The 25,121-nt window shown below is 45.2% G+C and overlaps 2 protein-coding genes across 4 annotated transcripts in view; one reads left to right on the forward strand and one right to left on the reverse strand.

Annotated features, from left to right (window-relative positions):
* Calu (calumenin) overlaps nucleotides 1-12,654 on the forward strand; it is a 40,070-nt gene extending 27,416 nt beyond the window's left edge. For all 3 annotated transcript variants that reach the window (XM_045160404.1, XM_004661223.2, XM_004661222.2), the window contains exons 4-7: nucleotides 1,424-1,590; nucleotides 3,081-3,141; nucleotides 8,925-9,124; nucleotides 10,358-12,654. In XM_045160404.1, coding sequence (XP_045016339.1) covers nucleotides 1,424-1,590; nucleotides 3,081-3,141; nucleotides 8,925-9,124; nucleotides 10,358-10,462 — 533 coding nt within the window. In that variant the 3' untranslated portion in view covers nucleotides 10,463-12,654. The remainder of the gene's footprint in view (nucleotides 1-1,423; nucleotides 1,591-3,080; nucleotides 3,142-8,924; nucleotides 9,125-10,357) is intronic.
* A 2,155-nt stretch (nucleotides 12,655-14,809) lies between these two features.
* On the reverse strand, nucleotides 14,810-20,569 carry Opn1sw (opsin 1, short wave sensitive). The gene is made up of 5 exons (XM_004661221.3): nucleotides 20,224-20,569; nucleotides 19,109-19,277; nucleotides 18,642-18,807; nucleotides 17,631-17,870; nucleotides 14,810-14,929 (listed from the first exon to the last, which is right to left on the reverse strand). Exons 1-5 carry the CDS (start codon nucleotides 20,567-20,569, stop codon nucleotides 14,810-14,812), a joined length of 1,041 nt encoding a protein of 346 aa, XP_004661278.2.
* Nucleotides 20,570-25,121: the final 4,552 nt, after the last annotated feature.

Below are 25,121 nucleotides of genomic sequence, written 5' to 3' on the forward strand. Positions count from 1 at the left end.
CTGGGCTAGAGTGAAACCCTACCTCAAAAAAAAGAGAAAGATTGACAGACAATATCAGGAACAGGAATATGGTATTATTAAAGGCACCTATAAGCCTTTTTAGAAAAGTCATATCATGCCTTTTATTTAATCAGTATGTTATAGGAATAGTAATTTCTTACCTTTAGTGTGGTGTCTACTCAAAATATCTGTATATCTGTTAGCTCATCTGTGTTGTACAGCCACTCAGGTTTTTACTGCTTTTCTGCAGTTAACTCCTTTTTTTTCAGCTTATGAAAATTAAATTTTATTCTCCTACTTCCTTATGTAGAGATCAACTGTTGCTTGTTTAGTTTAACATAACAGTCAATAAGACTAAATTCAATTTTGTTGTAACTTTGTATGTTTAACACCAGTTTTTTAAGGTATAGTTGATAAAGACAAATTGTCCATCCTTAGATGCAATGAGTTTTGTTGTAAATAGCCACAAGTGAAACCACTGCATTTCCCATAATAAACATATCTAGCACCCCTCCATGCCCCTGACCCTAGGAAAACATTGACCTGCATTTGTCTACATTCTAGAAGTTCTTTAGATAAGTGGAGGATGAACAGTAACTGAAACCTCATTGATTTTTGGATTAGCTACAGGGAAGGAAAACAAAGTGTAATGTTCTTTCTTTTGCTTGAATCTAAGTGTCCTTAAAATGAAGTGGGACAGAAGCTTCTTTTTTAAGTATTTTATTTATTTATTTGCAAGAGGGAGAGAGAATGGGCATGCAAGGCCTCCTAGACACTATAGATGGAACCCTGGACTCATGCACCACCTTTTGCATCTGGCTTTACTTGGGTGCTGGGGACTAGAACCTGGGTCATTAGGCTTTGCCAGCAAGTGCCATAACCATTAAGCCATCTCTCCAGCCCTGATACCCAGCTTTTTAGTGGAAGCCTAATGTTTTATAAAAATAATCATAACTGACAATTAATTGAATGTACATACCAGATGTTTATTCACTTGGGGTTTTGTTATTTAAGTCTCATATAGTGACCTCATGATGCAGGCACCATTATTCTCATTTTATAGATGAGACCAAGACACGGTTATTTGCTCAAGGCCACACAGCTAAAGGCTGGTAAAATTCCAGACAGAATGATTTTTAGAGCCTTAATACCAGTTACAATGAAATAATAGACTTAGGTAATCCAGTAGTCAGTTCCAGGTTGGATGGCAAACAGTTCCTTCAATTGGACCTGATTTAACCCAAAATGAAGTGTCTGCGCTGCTGCTTGTGTCATCTGAAATTATTTCCCCATTGCTTGGTTTGATTTTAGTTACGTAGTTATTGCTTGGTATCTTTTTTGGAAATTGATTTTCCAACCCTGTATGCTTAAGTGTTTTCTGGAAGCCTTTTTTTAAGGTTTTACCTAAATTTCTATTTTGTAGATGATCCAGACCCTGATGATGGATTTAATTACAAACAGATGATGGTTAGAGATGAGCGGAGGTTTAAGATGGCAGACAAGGATGGAGACCTCATCGCCACAAAGGAGGAGTTTACAGCTTTCCTGCACCCTGAGGAATATGACTACATGAAAGACATAGTAGTGCAGGTGGGCAGGACCCAGCATTCTGGACAGGAACTCTTGTTTCTTTCCATTGCTTATGTTCTCTCCTGTGTGTTTAGAACAGTGACTTGTACGCCGGGTGTGGTGGCGCACGCCTTTAATCCCAGCTCTTGGGAGGCAGAGGTAGGAGGATCGCCGCAAGTTCAAGGCCACCCTGAGACTATATAGTGAGTTCCAGGTCAGCCTGAGCTAGAGTGAGACCCTACCTAAGAAAAAAAAGTGAGTTGTAATTGGGCGTGGTGGCTCACATCTATAATCTCAGCACTTGAAGGACCGATTTGGAGAAGGTCTATATGAATTTGAGGCCATCCTGGGCTACTTAGTGACTTGCTGGTCAGTTTGAGCTAGAGTGAGGCCTTGCCTCAAAAAGGACAGTGACTTGCTGTGTAGTACTGGGCATGTTCAAATATTTATTATTTTAAGAGAAAGATAGAATGAGTGTGCCAGGGCCTCTAGCCACTGCAGATGAACTCCAGATCCATGTACCCCCTTGTGCATCAGGCTTAAGTGGGTCCTAGGGAATTAAGCCTGGGTCCTTTGGCTTTGCAGTCAAGTGCCTTAACTATTAAGCCATAAACCATTTCTCTGGCCCTGCTTTAGGCTTTTTGCTTAGCATATATTTTTTAAGGCAAGCCCAACACACAGCTTTTTTTTTTTTTTTAAATGTGAGAGAGAATTGGCATGCCAGGGCCTCCAGCCACTGAAATCAAACCCCAAATGTGTGCACATGTGCAACCTTGCACACTTGCATCACTGTGTGTGACTTCTGTGGGACATGGAGATAGATGAACATGAGTCTTGGGCTTCACAGGCAAGTGCCTTAACTGCTAAGCCATCTCTAGCCCTAGCATAATTTTTCATTTGGTAATGTATTTTGCCATATTAGTCATAGTTTGATAAAGTACAAATGAGAGGAATCATTTTATTTATTTGTGAGAGAGAGAGAGACATGATGGGTGCACTAGGGCCTCTACAAATGAACTCTAGATTCATGTGCCAATTTGTACATCTGGCTACAAGTGGGTTCTGGGAAATCAAATCTGGGCCAGCAGGCTTTGTAAGCAAGTACCTTTAAGTACTGGGCCATCTTTCTAGCCCCACCCCCCCTTTTTTTAGTAGCCCATGATTGGTGATTGGAAACAGTATTAATGGTGGCTCTGAAGAATTCTCATAGAAGGCAGTTACTGACAACACAGACTGCCTGTAACTATATGGAGAATTTCTTGTGGTTGTGGGGGTTTTGTCTGTTTGAGGCAGGGCCTCTTTATATAGCCCTGCTATCTAGACCAGGCTGGTCTTGAACCTCTATCCTCTAAGCCCTTTATCTGTGCCTCACAGTTGTGCTTCCCAGATGCTGAGCACTACAGGCATGCCACCCCTCCTGGCTTGCCTGTGGTTTTAAGTCTACATACCATAAATGTCTTCCGGCAGATTCATTTAGAGATTAACAGTCTCCTCTTGTTTTTCTTATTTAGGAAACAATGGAGGATATAGATAAGAATTCTGATGGCTTCATTGATCTAGAAGAGTATATTGGTAAGTGTTTTCAGCCTTTTTCTTAGAAGAGAAGATGTAATTAGTCATAGAAACAGTTCTCAGAGATTTTCTCTTTTTTTTTTTTCCTTTAATACTGTTTGAGAGAGAATGGGCATGCCAGGGCTTCTTGCTGCTGCAAATGAACTCCAGGTGAATGCACTGCTTCCTGGATCTGGCTTTACATGGGTACTGGGGAATCAAACCCCAAGCTGACAGGCTTTGTAAGTACATGCTTTTAACCACTGAGCCATCTCTCCAGCCATTGTGGATCAGCTCTTAACAGATTGTTAGACCTGACCAGTGTAATTAATCATGGGTCATCATAAAGTAATCATAATAACACTGTTCAGTCAAAATGGAAATAAAAGCCACATGGGTAATTTTCTGTGTAATGTGTGCATTTGTGTGTGGGTGTGGGTGCGCGCACACACAGATGTGCTAGCAAGTGCACAGAAACCAGAAAAGCATGGCAGGGTCCTTCCTCTGTTGAGTATTGCTTATCCACATATTTCCCTGAGATAGTCTCTCTCTGAACATGGAACCCCAGTGATTCTCCAGTCTCTGCTCCTCACAGGACTGGAGGTTCAGACATGCATGGCTATGCCCAGCTGTTTAGATACAGGCCCTAAGGACTCAGAGTGAGGTTGTCTTGAGTTGAGATGATTGCAACAAGTGTTCCTACCCACTGAGCCATCCCCCAGCCCTGTGTATGTAATTTTTTTGTGTTTTCCGAGGTAATGTCTCACTCTAGTTCAGGCTGACTCAGGAGCCTCAGGCTGGCTTGGAACAACTCACACCACCCTTTACTGCAGCCTCCCAACTGCTGGCACTGAGACGTGTTGCCACCATACCCAGCTGTAATTGTACGTTTTTGAATATGAAAATATTTGAACATAAAAAGTAAAAGGGGGCTGGAGAGACGGCTTAGAGGTTAAGTGCTTGCCTGCGAAGCCAAAGCCCATTTTGAGGCTCAATTTCCCAAGACCCACGTACGCACAAAGTGGTGCATGCATCTGGAGTTTGTTTGCAGTGGCTGGAGGCCCTGGCGCACCCATTCTGTCTGTCTTTCTCTCTGCATCTTTCCCTGTCTGTCTGTCGCTCTCCGATAAATAAAAAGAAAGAAGAAAAAATAAATAAAAGGGCTGAGCAGCTACCCAGTTCCTTGACTCCTGGGTCTACAAACTGCTGTTGTTGGACTGCTGTAAACTAATCCAATAAATTCCCTTTATAATTAAAAAAAAAAAAAAAGTGAAAGAGTGAGGCAGGTGTGGTGGCGCACGCCTTTAATCCCAGCACTCGGGAGGCAGAGGTAGGAGGATCGCTGTGAGTTCAAGGGCATCCTGAAACAGGTCAGCCTGGGCTAGAGTGAGACCCTACCTTGAAAAACTGTGGGGTCGAGGGGAGAGAAAAGAAGGTGAATTTTGGCGTTTTTTTTTTTTTTTTTTTTTTTTTTTTTTGGTAAATCAGGGCAATGAAGTATATAAAATATTTTTTTTTAATTTGTGAGAGAGAAAGAGGTAGACAGAAAGTGAGTATAGGACTACCAGGACCTCCTGTCATTGCAAATGAGCTCCAGATACACATATCACTTGGTGCATCTGGCTTTGCATGGAAACTGGGGAATTGATTCCTGGGCCACTGGGCAGTGCAAGCAAGTGCCTTTAATCACTGAGCCATCTTTCCAGGCCTGTTTTGATTGTTTTCTTGAAAGGGTTTCATTTTGTAGCCCAGGCTAACCTGGACTCCCAGTTTTGGGATTACAGGTATAAACAGCAATGCCTGGCTAATTTTAAGAATCCATTTTAATAAATCTGTCTGTCTATATATATTAAAAGCAGTATATTTTAGTAGGCTGGGTATGGTGGTGTCACACCTGTATTCACAGCACTTGAAAGGCTAAAACGGGAGGAATACCACCAGTTCAAGACCACCCTGGACGATAGAATGAAACCTTGTCTTATAAACCAGAAAAGGCCTGGCATGGTGGTGCATGCCTTTATTCCCAGCACTTGGGAGGCAGAGGTAGGAGGATCGCTGTGAGTTTGAGGCCATCCTGAGATTACATAGTGAATTCCAGGACAGCTTGGGCTACAGTGAGATGCTACCTCAAAAAACCAAAAATAGAAATAATAAATGAATAAGAAAAAATTAAAAAACCAAAAAGAGCATTTTAGTTAATTTAATGTTCAAAATACTGTAATTTCCACAGGTTATCAATATAAATTGTTGAGGTTTTCTTTTTATGTACTGATGGTACATCTCAGTTGGACCAGCCACACATCAAGGACTCGTTGTCATGAGGCCAGTGGCAGCCGTTCTGTGTCTTATAGATGCAGTCTGTCCCAGATGTCTTATGTAGTTGATGGCCAATAGTTATAGGGATATAGGTAGCCTAGAGACACATTTCAAAACTCAGTAAAATGAGCTAGGAAGTAGATTAAAACAGGCTAGTAAATGAAACCAGGCATGGTGGCACAGACCAGCACTTGGAGGCAGGAGGATTAGGGGTCGAGGCCAGCCTGGGCTCCATTAGACCCTGCCTGGAAAAAAAAAAAAAGTTGATGAGCTGGGTGTGGTGGTGCAGTATTAATTCCAGCACTCCTGAGACAAAGGTAGGAGGATCATCCTGAGTTTGAGGCCAGCCTGGGACTGCAGGGTGAGATCCAGGTTAGCCTGGGCTAGAGTGAGACCCTGTCTCAAAAAAAAAAAAGATCTGATGCATAAGAAAACCTGGGATTGGGGCTGGATAGTTGGTTTAGCAGTTAAAGGTGATTGCTTACAAAACCTGCTGGCCTGAGTTCAGTTCCCCAGCACCCATGTAGAGCCACATGTGCAAAGTGGTGCATGCATCTGGAGTTCATGTGCAGCAAGAAGCCCATTCACATGCACACACTCACTCTCAAGTAATAATTATTATTTAAAAAAAAAAAAAGGAAGGAAGGCAGGGGTCTGGAGAGATGGCTTAGTGATTAAGGCGTTTGCCTGCAAAGCCAAAGGACCTCGGTTCCATTCCCCAGGACCCACATAAGCCAGATGCACAAGGTGGCACATGTGTCTGGAGTTTGTCTGTAGTGGCTGGAGGCCCTGGCACATCATATTCATTCATTCATTCATTCTCTCTCTCTCTCTCTCTCTCTCTCTCTCTCTCTCTCTCTCTCTCTCTCGTCTGTCTGGCTCTGTTAAATAAGTAAAATATTTTTAAAAAAAAAGAAGGCAGGGAGTTACTGATTCCTCATAACCATGTTTTCGGTCTGGTTCTCTGATGAGTTTCCGTTTTATTGGAGGTTTGTATTTTGGTCATTTCCCCTGTAGTTGTCTCCTTACTGCAAGGGGCTACACCTTTGAAGCTAATACCTTCCAAGTAAAACACTGTTTTCACTATCCTGATTTCCCCACAGAGCTTTAAAGAAAAAAGAAAGCTGTTACTTTTACCCAGTATGAGAGCCAGGTGCTTTGTAATTAGGAATGTCTTTGATAAGATAGCATTCTATTTTCTTTAACTTTCTTAATTGACAACTTCCATACTTACAGACAATAAGCCATGATAATTCCCTCCCCTCCTCCACTTTCCTTTTCACAAATCCATTCCCCCTCTCAATAGTCTCCCTTTTATTTTGATGTTATCATCTTCTCCTCCTATTGTGAAGGTAGTACTAGGCACTGCAAAGTCTTAGATATTGAGACCAATTTGTGTCTGGATGCTTGCATTGTAAGCAGTCCTACCTTTCCTTTGGCTCTTACATTCTTTCCACCACCTCTTCTGCAATGGACCCTGAGCCTTGGAGGGGGTGATAGAGATGTTTCAGTGCTGAGCACTCCTCTGTCACTTCTCACCACTGCGGTGCCTTTTGAATCATCCCAGTGGTTACCGCCATCTAAAAAGAGAAGCTTCGGGCTGGAGAGATGGCTTAGCGGTTAAGCGCTTGCCTGTGAAGCCTAAGGACCCCGGTTCGAGGCTCGGTTCCCCAGGTCCCACGTTAGCCAGATGCACAAGGGGGCGCACGCGTCTGGAGTTCATTTGCAGTGGCTGGAAGCCCTGGAGTTCATTTGCAGTGGCTGGAAGCCCTGGCGCGCCCATTCTCTCTCTCTCCCTCTATCTGTCTTTCTCTCTGTGTCTGTCGCTCTCAAATAAATAAATAAAAAATGAACAAAAAAAAATTTAAAAAAAAATAAAAAATAAAAAGAGAAGCTTCTTTAGGCAAAAGTGATGAGAGTAGCATTAATATATTGGTATGAACATTAAATAAAGTGTTTACAGGGCAGTTTGGTGAGCATAATATATGCTTTTAGCCAGACCAGCGCAAGGGTTACACTCCTAAGGCTCCTAACCTCCCCCACCATAGGGTTTTGCTCAGGTGTTCAGTGCCAAGCATGTATTCCCTCCTATAGAGTGGGCCTCCAGTCCAATTAGAGAGCAGGTGGTTTCCCCCATAACAGATATGCCACTTCTTTTGTTGTTGTTTTGTTTTTTTTGAGGGAGGGTCTCATTCTAGCTCAGGCTGACCTGGAATTCACTCTGAAGTTTCAGGGTGGCCTCGAACTCTCGGTTATCCTCCTACCTCTTGCCTCCTGAGTACTGGGATTAAAGGTTTGTGCCACCACTCCTGGCAGCTGTTTTTTAAAGGCTGTTTTTAAAGCAGGGAATTAGAAACTCTTGACATGCAAAAGCATTTGTTACCCGTGTGCACACACATATGTGGGTGTGTCCTTCCTTAAGATCAATGTTAATAATTCTCATTGTTGCTTTTTTTCGTTATTATGAAGTTTATGCTGTAGCAAGTTTCATCTTGGGTGAAGAATAGGATGATTATGAAAAGGGAAACTGGATAAAAGCCTTGTTGGCCAGGTCTGTCCTTATGTACTTAAGCTTTTAGGGAAAAAAAAAAAAAAAAAAACTGTATGTGGAAGTCGAGGATAAGAGTTGTGCATCTATTCCCAATATACTTGTTGACAGTGTTCGTTTGATTGAAGACCACTGGCAAAATGCACTTTGTGTAGGCATTGACTGGTAAGCTATTTCCTTGGAAATTAAAACTACCTCCTAATACCAGTGGTCCTGATTAATTAGTTACCTTGGGGTGAAATGAACAGGAATAGTTGGTTTTGTCTTAATTGGTACCAGCCAACTTTTGTGGGAGGGGGGATATTTGAAGGTTTTTTTTGTTTTGTTTTGTTTTTTTTGGTTGAGTTAAGATCTCTTGTAACCCAGGCTAGCCTTGAGCCTGTTGTATAGTCAAGGCTGGCCCCCAGTTCCAATCAGCTTTCAGAGTGCTGGGATTGTAGGCGTGCACCACCATGCCCAGCTTCAGCCACTTATTTCTGCACTCTGTCATGTTTTTTAAGATCGAAGGTCTCTGTTTGCTTTCATGCCACTTAAAATCAGCATCTGTTAGTGCTCTTGTTGAGAGACCAGTGCTTGAGCTTTGGATATCTCCTTTTGCTTTCTAAAGTCTCTCTGGTCTAAGAAACATGTGTAACTGCTGTTGGTGTCATGCATGAGGAAAAGGGTTAGGCCAGATCGTCAGCATGAGGCAGTCTTAGAAGAATGTATTTCTGGGCTGGAGGGATGGCTTAGTGGTTAAGGCACTTGCCTGCAAAGCCAAAAGACCCAGGTTCGATTCCCCAGGACCCATGTAAGCCAGGTGCACAAGGGGTCGCACGCATCTGGAGTCCGTTTGCAGTGGCTGGAGGCCCTGGCGGGCCCATTCTCTCTCTCTGTCTCTCTCCTAAATAAGTAATTAAATGAATAAATAAAATTTTAAAATTTATTTCTGTGCACACAGGAGACATGTACAGCCATGATGGAAATGCTGATGAGCCAGAGTGGGTGAAAACGGAGCGAGAACAGTTTGTGGAGTTTCGCGATAAGAACCGGGATGGGAAGATGGACAAGGAAGAAACCAAGGACTGGATCCTCCCTTCAGACTACGACCACGCAGAGGCGGAAGCCAGACACCTCGTCTATGAGTCAGACCAGAACAAGGCAAGTCCGGCCGGTGATTGTAGAGATTGAAGTGTTTTTATAGAGCATTGCCTTAAAAATGTTGTCAAGATAAATAGAGCATTTTTTTGTGTTGGGGGGGGGGGTCAGAATCTCTTTCTTAGGCAAATGAACTCCAGATGCTTGCACCACTTTTTTGCATCTGGCTTTATGTGGGTGCTGGAGAATTGAACCCAGGCTGGAAGGCTTTGCAGGCCCTTTAACCAGTAAGCCATCTCCCTAACCCACATAGAGCATTTAAGGTTTAATCAACCGAAGTCTGCTGAAGATGGAAGTGGGTAATTGGAAGACATCAGGGCAGCCTTAGCTCTCTGAGCTCATTTTAGAATACCTTGCCTTGTGTTGATAGCATTAGAGGAAACTGGGCATCTGAAAAGAGCCTCTGTATAGCCTAGACCCAGCATGCAGCATCCCCAGGACATTTTCTCGCTTTTTAAAAGTCGCTGTGAGGCTGGGGAGATCGCTCAGTGGTTAAGGCACTTGCCTATAAAGCCTAAGGACCCAGGTTAGAGTCCCAAGTACCCACCTAAAGCCAAATGCACTAGGTGGTGCATGTGTCTGCAGTTCATTTGCAGTGGCTAGAGGACCTTGGCATGCCTGTTCTCTCTCTAATACATAATTTTTTTTTAATCTGGCTATTATTTTCTTTGTTCTTTTACCTATTAAACAGTAAGCCTTGTCAGCTTTTCAGAGATTTGGATACTCTGTTTAGAGGAAATAAAGTCAATTTAAAGATGAGAATTTTTATTTGTTTTGAACATCCTTTTTTTCTTTTAATTGTACAACTTAGCTTTTGTAAATTTTACGTATTTATTTGAGAGACAGGGTAGAGAGAAAGACCGATAAAGGATGGGCACACCAGGGCCTCCAGCCACTGCAAAGGAGCTCTAGATGCATGCGCTAACATGTGCATCTGGCTTCTGTGGACCTGGAGAATCAAACCTGGGCTTCGCAGGCATGTGCCTTAACTGCTGAGCCATCTCTCCAGCCCCACTTTTGACTTTCTTGAAAAAAAGAAATGTATTGTTCTTTTCTTCCCTCTGTTCTGTGAGGGGACTGGGGGAGCTGGTGTGTGGGAGGGGGGTTGAGCTACATTTAGGGGGGACTAGAATTTTGTTATTACAGTCTTGTTTTTATTCTACAGCATTATAGAATAATGAGTTTGGAATGAGAAGTGTATGCTGCCTAAGTCCACTTACTGTTCTCTGATTTCAGGATGGCAAGCTTACCAAGGAAGAGATCGTTGACAAGTATGATTTATTTGTGGGCAGCCAAGCCACAGATTTTGGGGAAGCTTTAGTACGACATGATGAGTTCTGAGCCGCAGACAGAGGAACCCACATTTCTTCAAAAGTAATTTATTTTTACAGCTTCTGGTTTCACATGAAATTGTTTGCGCTACTGAGACTGTTATTACAAACTTTTAAGACGTGAAAAGGCATAATGAAATAATGGAAACCATCCTGTCCCGTCTTCCTCCTCTCCAAGGGACTAGAGGGAAACCTCTGAGGATCAACTGTACTTAGTACACTTGTGTTCGTAGGTCTACACTTTGTATAATGTACCATGGTGTGTTTATTTTTGCATTGTTCTTTAGTTGGGAGTATGATATGAAGGATCAAGATCCTCAACCCACATTTGTAGGCAAACATTAGCCCTTTACTCTTCTCAACCCCTTATCACGTATTTTTTTATAATTCTCACTTAACTAATTTTTTTTAAAGCCTGAGATCAATAAGAAATGTTCAGAAGAGAAAGAAAGGAAATATATTTCCTCCATTGTTTATATTTACAAATAATGCATAATCTTGCCTATCAAAAAGTGACATTTCACCCATAGGAGGAGCCACACGTCCCATTCAGTTGCTGCAGGCCCAGCGCCTGGGCCAGCCATTCTCTGGGCAAGGACAGATCCCTGTGCTGCAAGACAGCTTCGCTCAGCCTGACGCTGTTCTTTTTCTCCCTGTAGGACTAGCTGTCTGCTAATTTTGTCAAGCACAGCTGTGGTAGGAAGAAGTAGGGCCAGTGTCTTGAAAATCAGTCCAGTAGTGAGTATGATCTTCTTACAGAGCTATTTCTGGCTCTTCATAGAGCTGTTTCCAACCAGAAACAGCTGGAAAATGGAAGGAAAAATACAAGTGTGTGCAGAGCATACATTTTTTTCTCAGTGTGTGCCTGCAGAAATCATTGTAAGAGCCCCATCCAGCTCATCTTCCCCAGGAATCAATCATGATTTTAGTGCAGTTGAAATATACTCCTTTCCAATCATGTCAGTGAAAGTGCCTTTAACAGGAGAGATGTCCACTGAATGGAGTTTGCACAGTTGAGACCACCTACTTGAAAGCATAGAGCTTCCTGATGCAGTGGGGACTTAATTTCCTCCCTTTTCTCTTGTGGACAGGAGTTATATAGCAGTATTAGTTACAAGCTTGGTTGCAGTGTTCTTACCTTGTGGGCTGGTTTCCAAAAACCACATGCTGCTTACTTGTCCAGGGATCCTCATACCTCAGAATGCAAACCACTCTCCACCAGGCCTCTCTGTTCTCCAGAGAGCTTGAGCTCAAACTCAAGGATGGAAGGACCTACAGAGGGGGCTCTTTGGTTTGAGGACAACTGCTCATTCTTCTGCCTTTGCCCTGTCACCCCCCCCCCACCTTCCTCTCTCTCTGCCGCAAATAAAAGGTCATGCATCAGCAGGTTGCCAACCCTTATCAAGTCTACCATCTGTTCTCATATTTTATATAACATGAATTCTGTCCATTTTGGTCCCTATCTTACTAATGGACCACTTTTCAAAAGAATTGTATTCAAGTTTAACCCTCAGGTTACTAAGATAAGTATATGTATGTGTAGCCTTTTATTATTTCCTGTCTCTCTGGATAAAGCTTTCAGGTGGTGCTGGGTGATGGTTATCAGAACCTAGGTATACCCTTTGGTCTTCCACGATCCTGTTGAGGCCAGCTACTTGGTGTGGTAAAGAGCCAGGTGGCTTGTCACTTCACCCAGCCTTTGCATCAAGCTCTTGATAGCAGATACACTAAATTTACTCCCCCCCCCCCGCAGGGTAATGGACATTTCTCTGTCCTTCACATCCCCTGTTTTTATTTTTAAGACCAGAGATAATGCCGCCAACCCTCGCTTAGAATAGGTGCATCTTGTACTGTGTGGCAAGAGAGCCTTACAGCTCTCCCGGTGCCCTGAGCCAGGCCTGATGCGGCAGTCACTCACTTGGACAGCAAACGGAAGTCTGCTGGGATGGCAGCTCCTGGACGTGGGGTGCTCGGTGCTTGGCAGCAAGCACTGTATTCTCATCTCTGTGAGCCCCTTGGAGTGTTGGGATAAATCAAGTCTGAGGCAGTGAGCAGTGGGTACACACACACACCGTGTGCTCTGTGAATGCCAGCTCTCTTGAATTTGGATACTGGTAATTTTTTATAGAGTGTAAACCAAGTTTTATATTCTATAATGCAAACAGGTACCTGTCTGTTTCTAAATAAAACTGTTTACATTCATGAGGCGTATGTGTCTTTGTTTTCTTAGAAATGGAACTGTAGCGTAGACTTCTGTGTGTTGTAAAATGTCACAGGAAAGAAACTTCCCTGAAAAGTAAGAAAGCGCGGCCTTCTCTCAGATGGCTTGGCCTGTCGCCGTGCTCTGCAGCCTTGTAGCGTCCACTCCCAGCGGTGACCCTTCCCTGCCTCCCGCTCGTGATTACCTGATAGCAGCACGTGCCGGGCCTGTGCCACAGCTGTGCACACGCTTACCTCCATTTTCACTTCAAAAGGCTCTTAGCGGCCTGGAAAGATGGCTTAGCAGTGAAGGCACTTGCCTGCAAAGCCTAAGACCCATGTTCGATCTCTCTCCAGGTCCCACATGAGCCAAACACACAAAGGTGAGGCAAGCACAAGGTCGCACACGCACACTAACGGCGCAAGCATCTGGAGTTCAATTGCAGTGGCTGAGGCCCTGGTGCATTGTTTCTCTTACTCTAGCATGCTCTCTTTCTCAAAAAAAAAAAAAAAAAGAAAAGAAAAGAAAGAAAACTACCTGCACAAGACCATCATAAGAGGAGGAAAAGATCATGACATTAAAAGTAAAATGAGAGACTGAGATGGGGAGGGGGTATGATGGAGAATGGAGTTTCAAAGGGGAAAGTGGGGTGAGGGAGGGTATTCATGGGGTATTTTTTATAATCATGGAAGTTGTTAATAAAAATTTGGAAGGAGGGCTGGAGAGATGCCTTAGCAGTTAAGCGCTTGCCTGTGAAGCCTGAGGACCCCAGTTCAAGGCTCAATTCCCCAGGACCCACGTTAGCCAGATGCACAAGGGGGCACACGCATCTGGAGTTCATTTGCAGTGGCTGGAAGCCCTGGCACACCCATTCTCTCTCTCTGTTATCTGCCTCTTTCCCTCTCTCTCTCACTCTCTAATAAATGAAAATGAACAAAAAAATTTGGAAGAAAAAGAAACTTGTTCTGGTCTAAAGGTGGGGGAGGCTAGAGTGTAAAATAAAACTTTATAGCATTTAGTTTGGTTTATAAATGGTACTAAGACACAAATTCATTTTGAGAACATCAAAGGAATTAAACCACTAGCTTTAACAATGTATAGTTTAGGGTTTGCCGGATGGTTTAGCTGTTAAAGCAGTTGCCTGCAAAGCCAAAGGACCCAGGTTCGATTCCCTAGGACACATGTTAACCAGATGCACAAGGGGGCACACACATCTGGAGTTCATTTGCAGTGGCTAAAGGCCCTGGTGTGCCCTCTCCACCCCCCTCTTTCCCCTCTTTCTCTGTCAAATAAAAATATTTAACAATGTATAGCTTAGATGTATTAGATTAGCCAAATAAAGAGAAAAACAGCTAGAATAATTCATCCTGTTCCAGGGACTTATGACCATGACATCCCCAGCCAAAGTTGTAACAACTATTGGCAGAGACACAGGAAGTTCAAACTCAGCAGTGGGGCTTGGAGATTGTTTCTCTCCATCTCCTATTTCTAAGCTTATATTTACTTATTTGTTTATTTAAGAATAGAGATACATAGAGAGGATGGGCTCACCAAGGCCTTTAGCCACTGCAAATGAACTCCAGATGTATGTGCCACCTTGTGCATGTGGCTTATGTGGGTACTAAGGAATCAAACCTGGGTCCTTAAGCTTTGCAGGCAAGCACCTTAACCTCTTAGGTCATCTCTCCAGCTCTTACTTTTATTTTCATTTTTGTTTATTTGAGGGGGAGAGAGAGAATGGGCATGCCAAGACGCACGCACCACATTGTGTATCTGGCTTTACGTGGGTACTAGGGAATTCAACCTGAGCCATCAGGCTTTGTAAGAAAGGGCCCTTTAACTGCTGAGCCATCTCCAGCCTCTCTATGCTTGTTTTAACAGAATACCTCATCCCTGAGTCCCAGTAGTGGTGGATAAATTACTGAAAGTAAATGTCCCTAGATTTTTAAGCAGTAGAACCTGGTGACTGTTCAGTAACCTTTAGGTGGTCTGAAGTAGACCCATGTAGGAACAGAAACTTTGCATGCGGGATGGGAGTAATAGGAAAATGAAAGTTGACTTCCCTAAATGTCATCACTTTTTTTTGAGCTGGAGAAAATAGAAATTTACGTAAATGTGAAGTTCTGGTTGCTGCCAACAGGCCAGGAGTGTGAGTCCTTAGTTGGGGCCAACTTTGCTAGAAGAAACAGTGGAAACTTCTGTTTTCTGAGAGCTGGACATGTCGGATTCATCCGTCATGGGCCTCCTGCATACCATCTCCATGATGCAAGCTTGGAACTGGAAGGAAAAGAATGGGAGGTGTTCCCCTTGGCAAGACAGGTTCCCAGAAGATAACATCAGGAATTATGAAGGAGGAGGGATCTCATCTTTGTTTTCCAGTAGCTCACACAGTGTCTCATATCTAAGATTTCTGATGGTTTGACCATGTCTTCCTCATCCTGAAAACTGAATTCTAGTCTGTAACTACTTGCTGCAGGCTAGAATTAAGAAGGGAAAGGATTAAGAGATTAGGAACTGCTAGAAATTTTATAGCTACTAATGTATTACTGCCTTAAAAAATTTGTTTTGTTCATTTTCATTTATTTGAGAACGACAGAAAGAGGCAGATAGAGAGAATGGGCGTGCCAGGGCCTCCAGCCACTGCAAACGAACTCCAAACACCTGCGCCCCCTTGTGCATCTGGCTAACGTGGGCCCTGGGGAATCAAGCCTTGAACTGGGGTCCTTAGGTTTCACAGGAAATCACTTAACCGTTAAGCCATGTCTCCAGCCCTATTACTGCTTTTTTGTTTTGTTTTTCAAGGTAGGGTCTCACTCTAGCCCAGGCTGACCTGGAATTGACTCTGTCGTCTCAGGGTGGCCTCGAACTCATAGTATTGTTGCTCTTTTAACAAAACCTAGGGGCAGGAATGGAGCTCAGTGGTAGAGTGCTTGCCTAGCATGTGCAAGGCCCTAGGTTCAATCCCCAGCACTGCCAAAAGAAGGGTTTTAAAAAATGTTATCACTTCCTATCCTGCTGTTTTGAGAATTTTTCTTTTTCTAGCTCAAGGTCTGGCTTTTCTGCTCCTATTATTTTAGGAGCCACACCTTTCTCCCATATGCTCATGAAGGGCTTCCCAGTCTACTTTGTGTTTCTGTGGCTTCCCCTGTCTCCTAAAAACCCTGTGTAGAGGGCTGGGAGGATGGCTTAGGAATTAAAGGCAGTTGGCCTGTGAAGCCTGTCATCCCCAGTTCAAATCCCTAGTACCTGTTTGAAGCCTGGCACACAACATGGCACAATTGTCTACCCTCCCTCTCTGTCAAGTAAGTAAAAAATAGTAAATTGCCTTACAGATTGAATAAAATGTTTTGTGAGGGTTGTTTTCTTGTTTTGTTTTTCAAGGTAAAGTCTTGCTGTAACCCAGGCTGACATAGAATTCACTGTGTAGTCTCAGAGTGATCTCAAACTCAAAAGTGATACCCCTACCTCTACCTCCCAAGTGCTGGGATTAAAGGTGTGTATCACCACACCTGGCCAGATTCAATTTTTAAAAATCAAGATTTAAGAGGCTGGAAACATAGCTCAGTGATTAAGGTGCTTGCCTGCAAAGGCTAATGACCAAAGTTCTATTCCCCAATACCCACGTAAAGCCAGATATGTACAAGATGGTACATGCATCTGGAGTTCATTCGCAGTGACCAGAGGTCCTGGTGTGCCTGTTCTTTCTGTCCATTCTCTCCCTCTTCTTGCAAATAATTTTTTTAAAAAATCAAAGCCGGGCATGGTGGCGCACCCCTTTAATCCCAGCACTTGGGAGGCAGAGGTAGGGGAATCGCCAAGAATTCAAGGCCACCCTGAGACTACATAGTGAATTCCAGGTCAGCCTGTGCTAGAGTGAAACCCTACCTCTGGAAAAAAACGGAGGGGGGGGGGGTTGCTGGAGAGATGGCTTAACGGTTAAATGCTTGCCTGTGAAGCCTAAGGACCCTGGTTCCAGGCTCAATTCCCCAGGACCCACGTTGGCCAGATGCATAAGGGGGCGCATGCATCTGGAGTTCGTTTGCAGTGGCTGGAGGCCCTGGCATACTCTTTCTCTTTCTCTCTGTCTGTTGCTCTTAAATAAATAAATAATAAAAAATATTTTTTTAATTTTTTAAAAATTTTTTGTTTATTATTTTTATTTATTTGAGAGTGACAAACAGAGAAAGAGGCAGGTAGAGAGAGAGAGAGAATGGGCGCGCCAGGGCCTCCAGCCACTGCAGACGAACTCCAGATGCATGCGCCCCCTTATGCATCTGGCCAACGTGGGTCCTGGGGAATTGAGCCTGGAACCGGGGTCCTTAGGCTTCACAGGCAAGCGCTTAACCGCTAAACCATTTCTCCAGCCCATAAAAAATATTTTTAAAAAACAAAAATTACATTTATTTTTTAATATTTACTTATTTATTAGAGACGGAGAGAGAGTGAGAATGGGCATGCCAGGGCCTCTAGCCACTGCAAACTCCAGACGCATGCGCCACCATGTGCATCTGGCTTACGAGAGACATGGAGAATCAAACCAGGGTCCTTAGGCTTCGCAGACATGTGCCTTCTTTAAGAAACACTGGATATGGTGGCACACGCCTTTAATCCCAGCACTTGGGAGGCAGAGGTAGGAGGATCACTATGAGTTCAAGGCCACCCTGGGACTACACAGTGAATTCCAGGTCAGCCTGGGCTAGAGCGAGACCCTACATCGGGAGGAGGGGGCAAACCTGTGTAAAAAGCCTGATGTGGTAATGCTCATCTTTTAAAGTTCCAGCACTGGGAATCTAAGGTGGGATTGCTGTGAGTTCAAGGCCAGCCTGAGCTACAGAGGGAGTTCCAGGTCGGCCTGGGCTATGAGGGAGACCCTGCCTCAAAAAAAAAAAAAAAAAAAAAAAAAGCATGTATAGTCGAGAGTGCTCAGAGTTAAGACATAGGGAAGCAGAGTCTAGTGAGTGTAAATAAACAGCGCTACCTGCTTGTTCATGAAGCAGTAGATGATGGGGTTGTAGATGCATGAACTCTTGGAGAAGAAGGCAGGGATGGTGACAAGCCGCAGGTCCAGTCCGTGGTCACGCTTGTTAACCATATACATGGCCATGGCAGCATAGGGCACGTAGCAGAGGCAGAAGGAGCCCACCATCACCACCACCATGCGGCTCACCTCCCGCTCAGCCTTCTGGGTGGTAGCAGACTGCTGTTGCTGAGCTGCCACCTGGGGTACAGCACAGAGCGTCACATCCCTCCCTCCCCTAGCCTCCACTCCCAGATCCCGAGACCCTTTTGTGTCAAGGAACATCCCCTCTGCCCCTTCTGGCTGAATTTCTTGGGCTTACCTCCTTGAGGAAGGGAGGATGGAAGTGGATTTCGGGTCTGCCATGGGAAGAGATCCCGTGTGCATGTGTGTGTGTGTGTGGGGGGGCATGTGTGTCACGGCACATGCGGCGATCAGAGGACAGCTGGCATAAGTTTTCACCTTCTTTGAGGCCGATTGTCTCATTCTCATTGCTAGCTGGCCCATGAAGTTTTTGGAAATTGGCTCTTGTGGGGACACTGGGTTTATAGGCACCTGTAGTGTTCAGCTTTTACGTGGGTTCTTGGGGGGGGGGTTTCCAGATTCAGGTACTCGGGTGTCAGACAGCCATGAACTTTATTTACTGAGCCATCTCCCCACACAGCTCTTTGACCCTCTGCCCCTCTAATCTTGTATCTTAAGCTGGGAATCCGGACTTCACATCTAAGTGATGCGTGCCCTGCTGCTAAGCTATATCCTCTTACCTACATGCCTCTTTACATTAGGGCAGGGATGACTCTATTCATTTCTTGTCATGGTTCAATTCTACCCCACTTATTTTGTTACTTCCTGACAGCCCTTCTCTCTAGCCCTGGACATTTCCAGACATGTTCTAGAGCACTGGCCCACTCTTCCTTCTCTCCTGGAGCCCCCTGGCAAACTCCTCCCCGAGCCCTCTCAAAAGCCACTCACGGCTCTGAGAGTCCCCAGCAGCTGAGAGTAGGAGAAGCAGATGAGGGAGAGAGGCACGATGAAGCAGAAGATGAAGAGAAACCAGGTGTAAGACTCGCTGCGATATTTAGTGCCCACGGTGTACCAGTCGGGCCCACAGGAGCACTGCAGACCCTCGGGAATGAACCTGCAAAAGACCCAGCACTCTTGCCACTGGACAGTGGACTCTCCTTGAGAATCAGTGGAGTAGGAGCCCAGACCTGGGTTGTGAGCTCCAGTTAGGACACCAGAAGGCTTCAGGCGCAGGGTTTCCTGCCCTTGCCAGTAGAGACTACAGTAATCCCCATTGCAGAGTAAGCATTGGCATCTCCAGCAGCCCTTTCAGTTCACTCGCTCCACTGACTCTTAGGAGGCCAGGTCAAAGATGAGAAGGTCATCTGCCCCAGATTTCTTTGTAACCACACCAGAGCCACCACCCACCTTCTTACCTGCTCCAACCAAAGAAGGGTGGTATGGAGACTCCAATACCAATGGTCCACGTAGTCAGCACTACCATCAGCGTGTGCTTGGAGCTGAAGCGGAAGTTGCCAAAAGGCTTACAGATGACAACGTAACGTTCAATAGCCAGGAAAGCCAGTGACCAGCCTGTAACCAGACCTGTGGCAAAAATGTGAGCAGAGTGGGAGAGAATACAGCCTGGAATACAGCTGGAGTGGAGTACATCCAGAAAGACAAGGTTGGGACTGGGGAGATGGCTCAGTAGCTTAAAGGGCTTCCCCACAAAGCCTGCAGGCCCAGGTTCAATTCCCCCAGTACCCACATCAAGCCAGATGCACCAAAATGGCACATGCATCGAGTTCCTTTGCAGTGGCAAGAAGAACTGGTATGCTCATGCTTTTCTCTCCTCTCTCTCTCTCTCACACACACACACACAAATGTTTTTGGGCTGGAGAGATGGCTTAGCAGTTAAGGCATTTGCCTGCAAAGCCTAAGGACCCTGATTCCATTCCCCAGGACCCGCATAAGCCAGATGCATAAGGGGGCACATGCATCCGGAGTTCATATGTAGTGCCTAGAGGCCCTGGAGTGCCCTCCTTCCTTCCTCCCTGGAGGTGGTACATGTCTTTAATCCCTGCGCTTGAGAGAGGCTGCGGTAGGATCACTGTGAGTTCAAGGCCAGCCTGAGACTACGTAGTGAAATCTGGGTCAGGCTGAGCTAGAGTGAGACACCCTACCTCAAATAGAAAGAGAGACAGAAAGGGAAGGAAGGAAGGAAGAGAGAAAGGTAGAGTTGGACTGATGTTTGGAGTGGAGCTTAAAATTCAAACATCTTACTTTGATCAAACTTCTACTCAGGGACTGGAGAGATGGCTTAGCAGTTAAGGCAATTTGCCTGCAAAGCCTAAGGACCCATGTTCGGCTCTCCAGATCCCATGTCAGCCATATGCACGAAGGTGAGGCAAGCGCAAGGTCGCACATGGCCACTAGGTGGCGCAAGCGTCTGGCGCTCGATTGCAGTGGCTGAAAGAGCCAGTCTGGGCTCCGGGTTCAAATCCCGGAGCAGGGTCGTTCGCCTCTCCCCAGCCCCCACTCCCAGCAGTACCTGCTACGGAGCCCAGGAAAGCCTCCAGCGCGCAGGCGCGGCGGCCAAAGAAGAAGTATCCGTGACAGCTGGCGACGAAGACCATGAAGACAGAGAAGACACAGAAGAGAAAGCCCCCCAGGGAGATGTTGACCAGAATGTAATTGAGGGGCTGCCGCAACTTTTTGTAGCGCAGCGTGGCCACCAGCACGGCGGCATTGAGTGGAGTCCCTACAAAGAAAACAAAGCCCATGAAGGCTGCCTGCAGGTAGAAGGTCCAGGCAGGGGCGATGTGGTACTGAGGCCCATCCCAGGGCCCCACCGAGGAGACGTTCTCGAACAGATAAAAGTCCTCCTCCCCTGACATCTTGTGTGTGGGATGCCTCCGCCCCCTCCCAGTCCCTCTTATAGATTATCCTTCCACCATCCAACCCCCTCCCAGCAGCCTCCTTTGGAAGAAACTTTGGGGCTCGGGGAATGATCTTAAGCCTCCTGAGGATAAAGTCTGGGATTAGAGGTCTCTCAGCCCCTACCTGAATATCCTGTTGCGGTGTCCAAGCTGATCGTCAGAGGATAAAAGATTGGGGTCAGAGAACCTAGCTCTGCAATGCTGGGTGGTGGAATAGGTCCTTATGGGTATCTGTGGCCTGGGTGGGGGGATTGCTGAGATACACCCAGTGAAGGTTCTGCCCTCCCCCACTTTCTTACACACACACCTCAATACAGCTAGAGAAAGCATCCTTTCCTTTTGGCTCCAGGCACCAATTTATCCCTAAAGGTCTCAGTCCCTCTTTGTGGAAAGTCCCCATCTGAGTCTGCCTCCAGACAGCTTCGGAGTAGAGGAAGGGGAGCAGTGAGGTGGGGGTCCCTTAGTAAACAGGCTTCATGGAACATGCCTGAAGCAATTCTACTATGCCTAAAAGTGCAGGGCCTCCCTGAGCTAAGCCACCTCCATTTCTTCATGTCTGAGCCCTTCCAGAGAGCACAACTCTCCTACTCAGATCTCTGGCCAGTTGAGATTCATGCTGAGCCCTGATCTTACCTCAGCGCTGTCTGAGTTTCCACATTCATTGCCTTCTGTTTATCCTAAGTCCTGCCCAGGCCCCATAGCTTTCTCTCAAAAGCCTTCTGTGAAGCCACTCGGGTGACCCCAACTCTGCCCCACACACCACCTGCGCTTGACCTCAGCTCTGCACAGTAGCCTTTAAATATATATAAAATTTTTATTTATTTGAGAGAGGGAGAGAGGCAGAGTGAGAGAGAGAGAGAGAGAGATGACGGGCATGCCAGGGCTTCCAGCCATGCAAGTGAACTAGAGATGCATGCACCCCCTTGTGCATCTGGCTTAAGTGGGTCCTGGGAAATCAAACGGAGGTCCTTTGGCTTTGCAGGCAAATGCCTTAACCGCTAAGCCATCTCTCCAGCCCCACAGCCCCTTTTATATATGGGCTGGAGAGATGGCTTAGTGGTTAAGGCACTTGCCCAAAAAACCTAGGGGCACAGGTTCAATTCCCCAGTCCCATGTAAGCCAGATAGATGCACAAGGTGGCACATGCATCTGGAATTCACTTGCAGTGGCTGGGGACCCTGGCTCACCCATTCACTCTACCTGCCTCTCTTTCTCTCTCTTTCCAATAAATATCGATAAAAAATTTATTTGAGAGAGAATGTATGGGCACGCCAGGGCCTCCAGTCACTGCAGCTGAACTGCAGACACTTGTACCACTTTTTTCATTTGGCTTTACGCAGGTACTGGGGAATTGAACCCAGGTCATCAGGCTTTGTAAGGAAGTGCCTTTAACCCCTGAACCATCTCTTCAGTCCCCACACTAGTCTTTATAAATGTATTTGCTGGGCTAGAGAGATGGCTTAGTAGTTAAGGCGCTTGCTTGCTAAGCCTAAGGATCCATGTTTGACTGTCCAGATCCCACATTAGCCAGACACACAAAGGTGAGGCAAGCGCAAGGTCACACATGCCTTCTGGACAAGCATCTGGAGTTCAATTGCAGGGGTTGAGGCCCTGGCGTGCCTATTCTCTCTCCCTCTCTCTCTCTCTCTCTCTCTCTCTCTCTCTCGCTTGCTCACTCTGAAATAAAAAATAAAAAAAGAGTTACTTTTATAAATGCATTTGCCTCTCACCTCAGTAGATTATAAATAAGAAGATAAATTAAAAGACACTTAAAGTAAGCCTAAAGTGAAAGTATGGTCCAGTAGTGGTAGTTAATTAGATGAATGAGTCCTCCCAAGATAACAAATTATAAATTCTGGACAAAGTATGGAAAAACAGCTATCTCAGAGCAACTAAGGTGTCCAAAAGCAGAAACAAATGAATTTGAGACAGGGTCTCTATAACCTAGGCTGGTGTGGCAGACTGAAACCTACTGTGTAGCCCACACTGACTTCAAACTCACTGTGGTCTTCCTGCCTCAGCCTCCCAAGTGCTAGATTACAAGCATGTGCCACCACTTCCAGCTCAGGACTCAATTCCTTTAAAAAATTTATTTATGGGCTGGAGAGATGGCTTAGCGGTTAAGTGCTTGCCTGTGAAGCCTAAGGACCCCGGTTCGAGGCTTGGTTCCCCAGGTCCCACGTTAGCCAGATGCACAAGGGGGCGCACGTGTCTGGAGTTCGTTTGCAGAGGCTGGAAGCCCTGGCGTGCCCATTCTCTCTCTCTCCCTCTATCTGTCTTTCTCTCTGTGTCTGTCGCTCTCAAATAAATAAATAAATAATTTTTTTAAAAATTATTTATTTATTTATTTAAGAGACAGAGAAAGAAATTAATGAGGGGAATTGGGCACACCAGGGACTCTGGCCACTGCAAACGAACTTCCAGACACACATGCCACGTTGTACATCTGGATTTATGTAGATACTGGGAAATTGAACCCTGGCCTGGCAGGCTTTGCAAGCAAAAACCTTTAACCACTGAGCTATCTTCCCAGCCCTCAACTATTTTAAAAATATTTTAGGCCAGGTGTAGCGGTGCACGCCTTTAATCCCAGCACACAGGAGGCAGAGGTGGGAAGATTGCTATGAGTTCAAGGCCAGCCTGAGACTACAGAGTGAATTCCAGATCAACCTGGGCTAGAGTGAGACCCTACCTCAGAAAAAATAAAATAAAATAAAATAACTTATTAATTTGCAAGAGCGAGTAAGGGAGAGAGAGAATGGGCACACCAGGACCTCTTGCCACTGCTAACAAATTCCCAATGCCTGTGGCATTTTGTACATCTTGGCTTTATGTAGGTACTGGGGAATTGAACCTTAGCCATTTGCCTTTCAAGCAAGTACCATTAACTACTGAGCTATCTCTCCAGCCCTTAATTCTTCTTTTTTTCAAATTTTTTTTATTAACAACTTCCATGATTTTAAAAAATATCCCATAGTAATGCCCGTCCTCCCCTTTGAAACTCCATTCTCCATCATGTCCCCTCCCCTTCTCAATCACTCTCTCTTTTATTTTGATGTCATCATCTTTTCCTCCTATTATGATGATCTTGTGTAGGTAGTGTCAGGCTCTGTGAGGTCATGGATATCCAGGCCATTTTGTGTCTGGGGGAAGCACATTGTAAGGAGTCCTACCCTTCCTTTGGCTCTTACATTCTTTCCACCACTTCTTCCATAGTAGACCCTGAGCCTTGGAAGGTGTGATAGAGATATTGCAGTACTGAGCACTCCTGTCACTTCTTTCTAGCACCATGATGACTTCTGAGTCATCCCAAGGTCACTGCCATCTGAAAAGAGAAGATTCTCTACCAAAAGTGAGAGTAGCATTAATATAAGGGTGTGGACATTAAGAGAAGTGCTTACTGGGCAGTTTGATAAGCATAGTATATACAGTTAGCCAGACAGCAGCAGACGTTACACCCCTAAGGTCTCATGACTACCCGTTTTAAGTTTTCAGTATCAGGGATGTATTCCTTCCCATGGAGCAGGCCTCCAGTCCAATTAGAGGGCAGTTGGTTTCCACCATGACAGACGTGCCACTATTGCACCCATTGGCTCATTTGGCCTGGCTGACCAAATATAAGGCTTGCAGTGTCCACTGTTGAGTATCTTCACTGGTGGTATCTCTTTCTCCCATTGAACTGCATGCAGAATGGCTTCTTCTAGTGTTCTGTCCACTGGTCTACATGGAGGAGGTTATCAGCTCAGTTCCAGCAGGATTTCTTCATATATATATATATATATATATATACATATATATATATATATATATGATATATATTTGGCTTTTCGAGGTATGGTCTCACTCTGGCCCAGGCTATGTAATCTCAGGCTGGCCTTGAACTCATGGCAATTCTCCTACATCTGCCTCCCAAGTGCTGGGATTAAAGGTGTGTGCCACCACGCCCGGCTCTAGCAGGATTTCTCAGTGATCTTGCAGCCCAAGTATGTGGAGTTTTCAGCAATAGGGTCTTACCATCTATTCCTTCAGCAATGGCCTATAATGTTTTGGGGGCATCAGGCGCCTCCCTGGCCAACAACTCACTGGAACAGCCCTTAATTCTTTTTCTTTTGTCTATATTTTTTTAAGGTAGAGTTTCACTGTAGTCCACACTGACCTGGAATTCACTATGTAGTTTCAGTCTCAGGGTGGCCTCAAACTCATGATGATCCTCCTACCTCTGTCCCCCAAGTGCTGGGATTAAAGGTGTGTACCACGACGCCTGGCTTTTTTTTTTTTTTTTTTTTTTGAGGTAGGGTCTCACTCTAGCTCAGGCTGATCTGGAATTCATTATGTAGTTTCAGGATGGTCTCAAACTCACAGCAATCCCCCTACCTCAGACTCCCAAGTGCTGGGATTGAAGGAGTGTGCCACCATGCCCAGCTCTCAATTCTTTTTTACATTAATTTATTAATTTGCATGTGTGTGTGTATGGGTGTGCCAGGATCTCTCGCCACTGCAATTGAATGCC

Source organism: Jaculus jaculus, chromosome 10, assembly GCF_020740685.1.
Source record: "Jaculus jaculus isolate mJacJac1 chromosome 10, mJacJac1.mat.Y.cur, whole genome shotgun sequence".
Classification (NCBI taxonomy): Eukaryota; Metazoa; Chordata; class Mammalia; order Rodentia; family Dipodidae; genus Jaculus; species Jaculus jaculus.

What these genes read in the sequence shown, in the direction of transcription:
- Opn1sw (XM_004661221.3), bottom strand. Translation starts at nt 20,569, where the DNA reads ATGTCAGGGGAGGAGGACTTTTATCTGTTCGAGAACGTCTCCTCGGTG. An exon ending in TTTCCTGGGCTCCGTAGCAG is followed by an intron (nt 19,278 to 20,223) that starts GTACTGCTGGGA and finishes TTTTTGCCACAG; the next exon opens with GTCTGGTTACAGGCTGGTCA. An exon ending in CCCTTCTTTGGTTGGAGCAG is followed by an intron (nt 18,808 to 19,108) that starts GTAAGAAGGTGG and finishes GGTCTTTTGCAG; the next exon opens with GTTCATTCCCGAGGGTCTGC.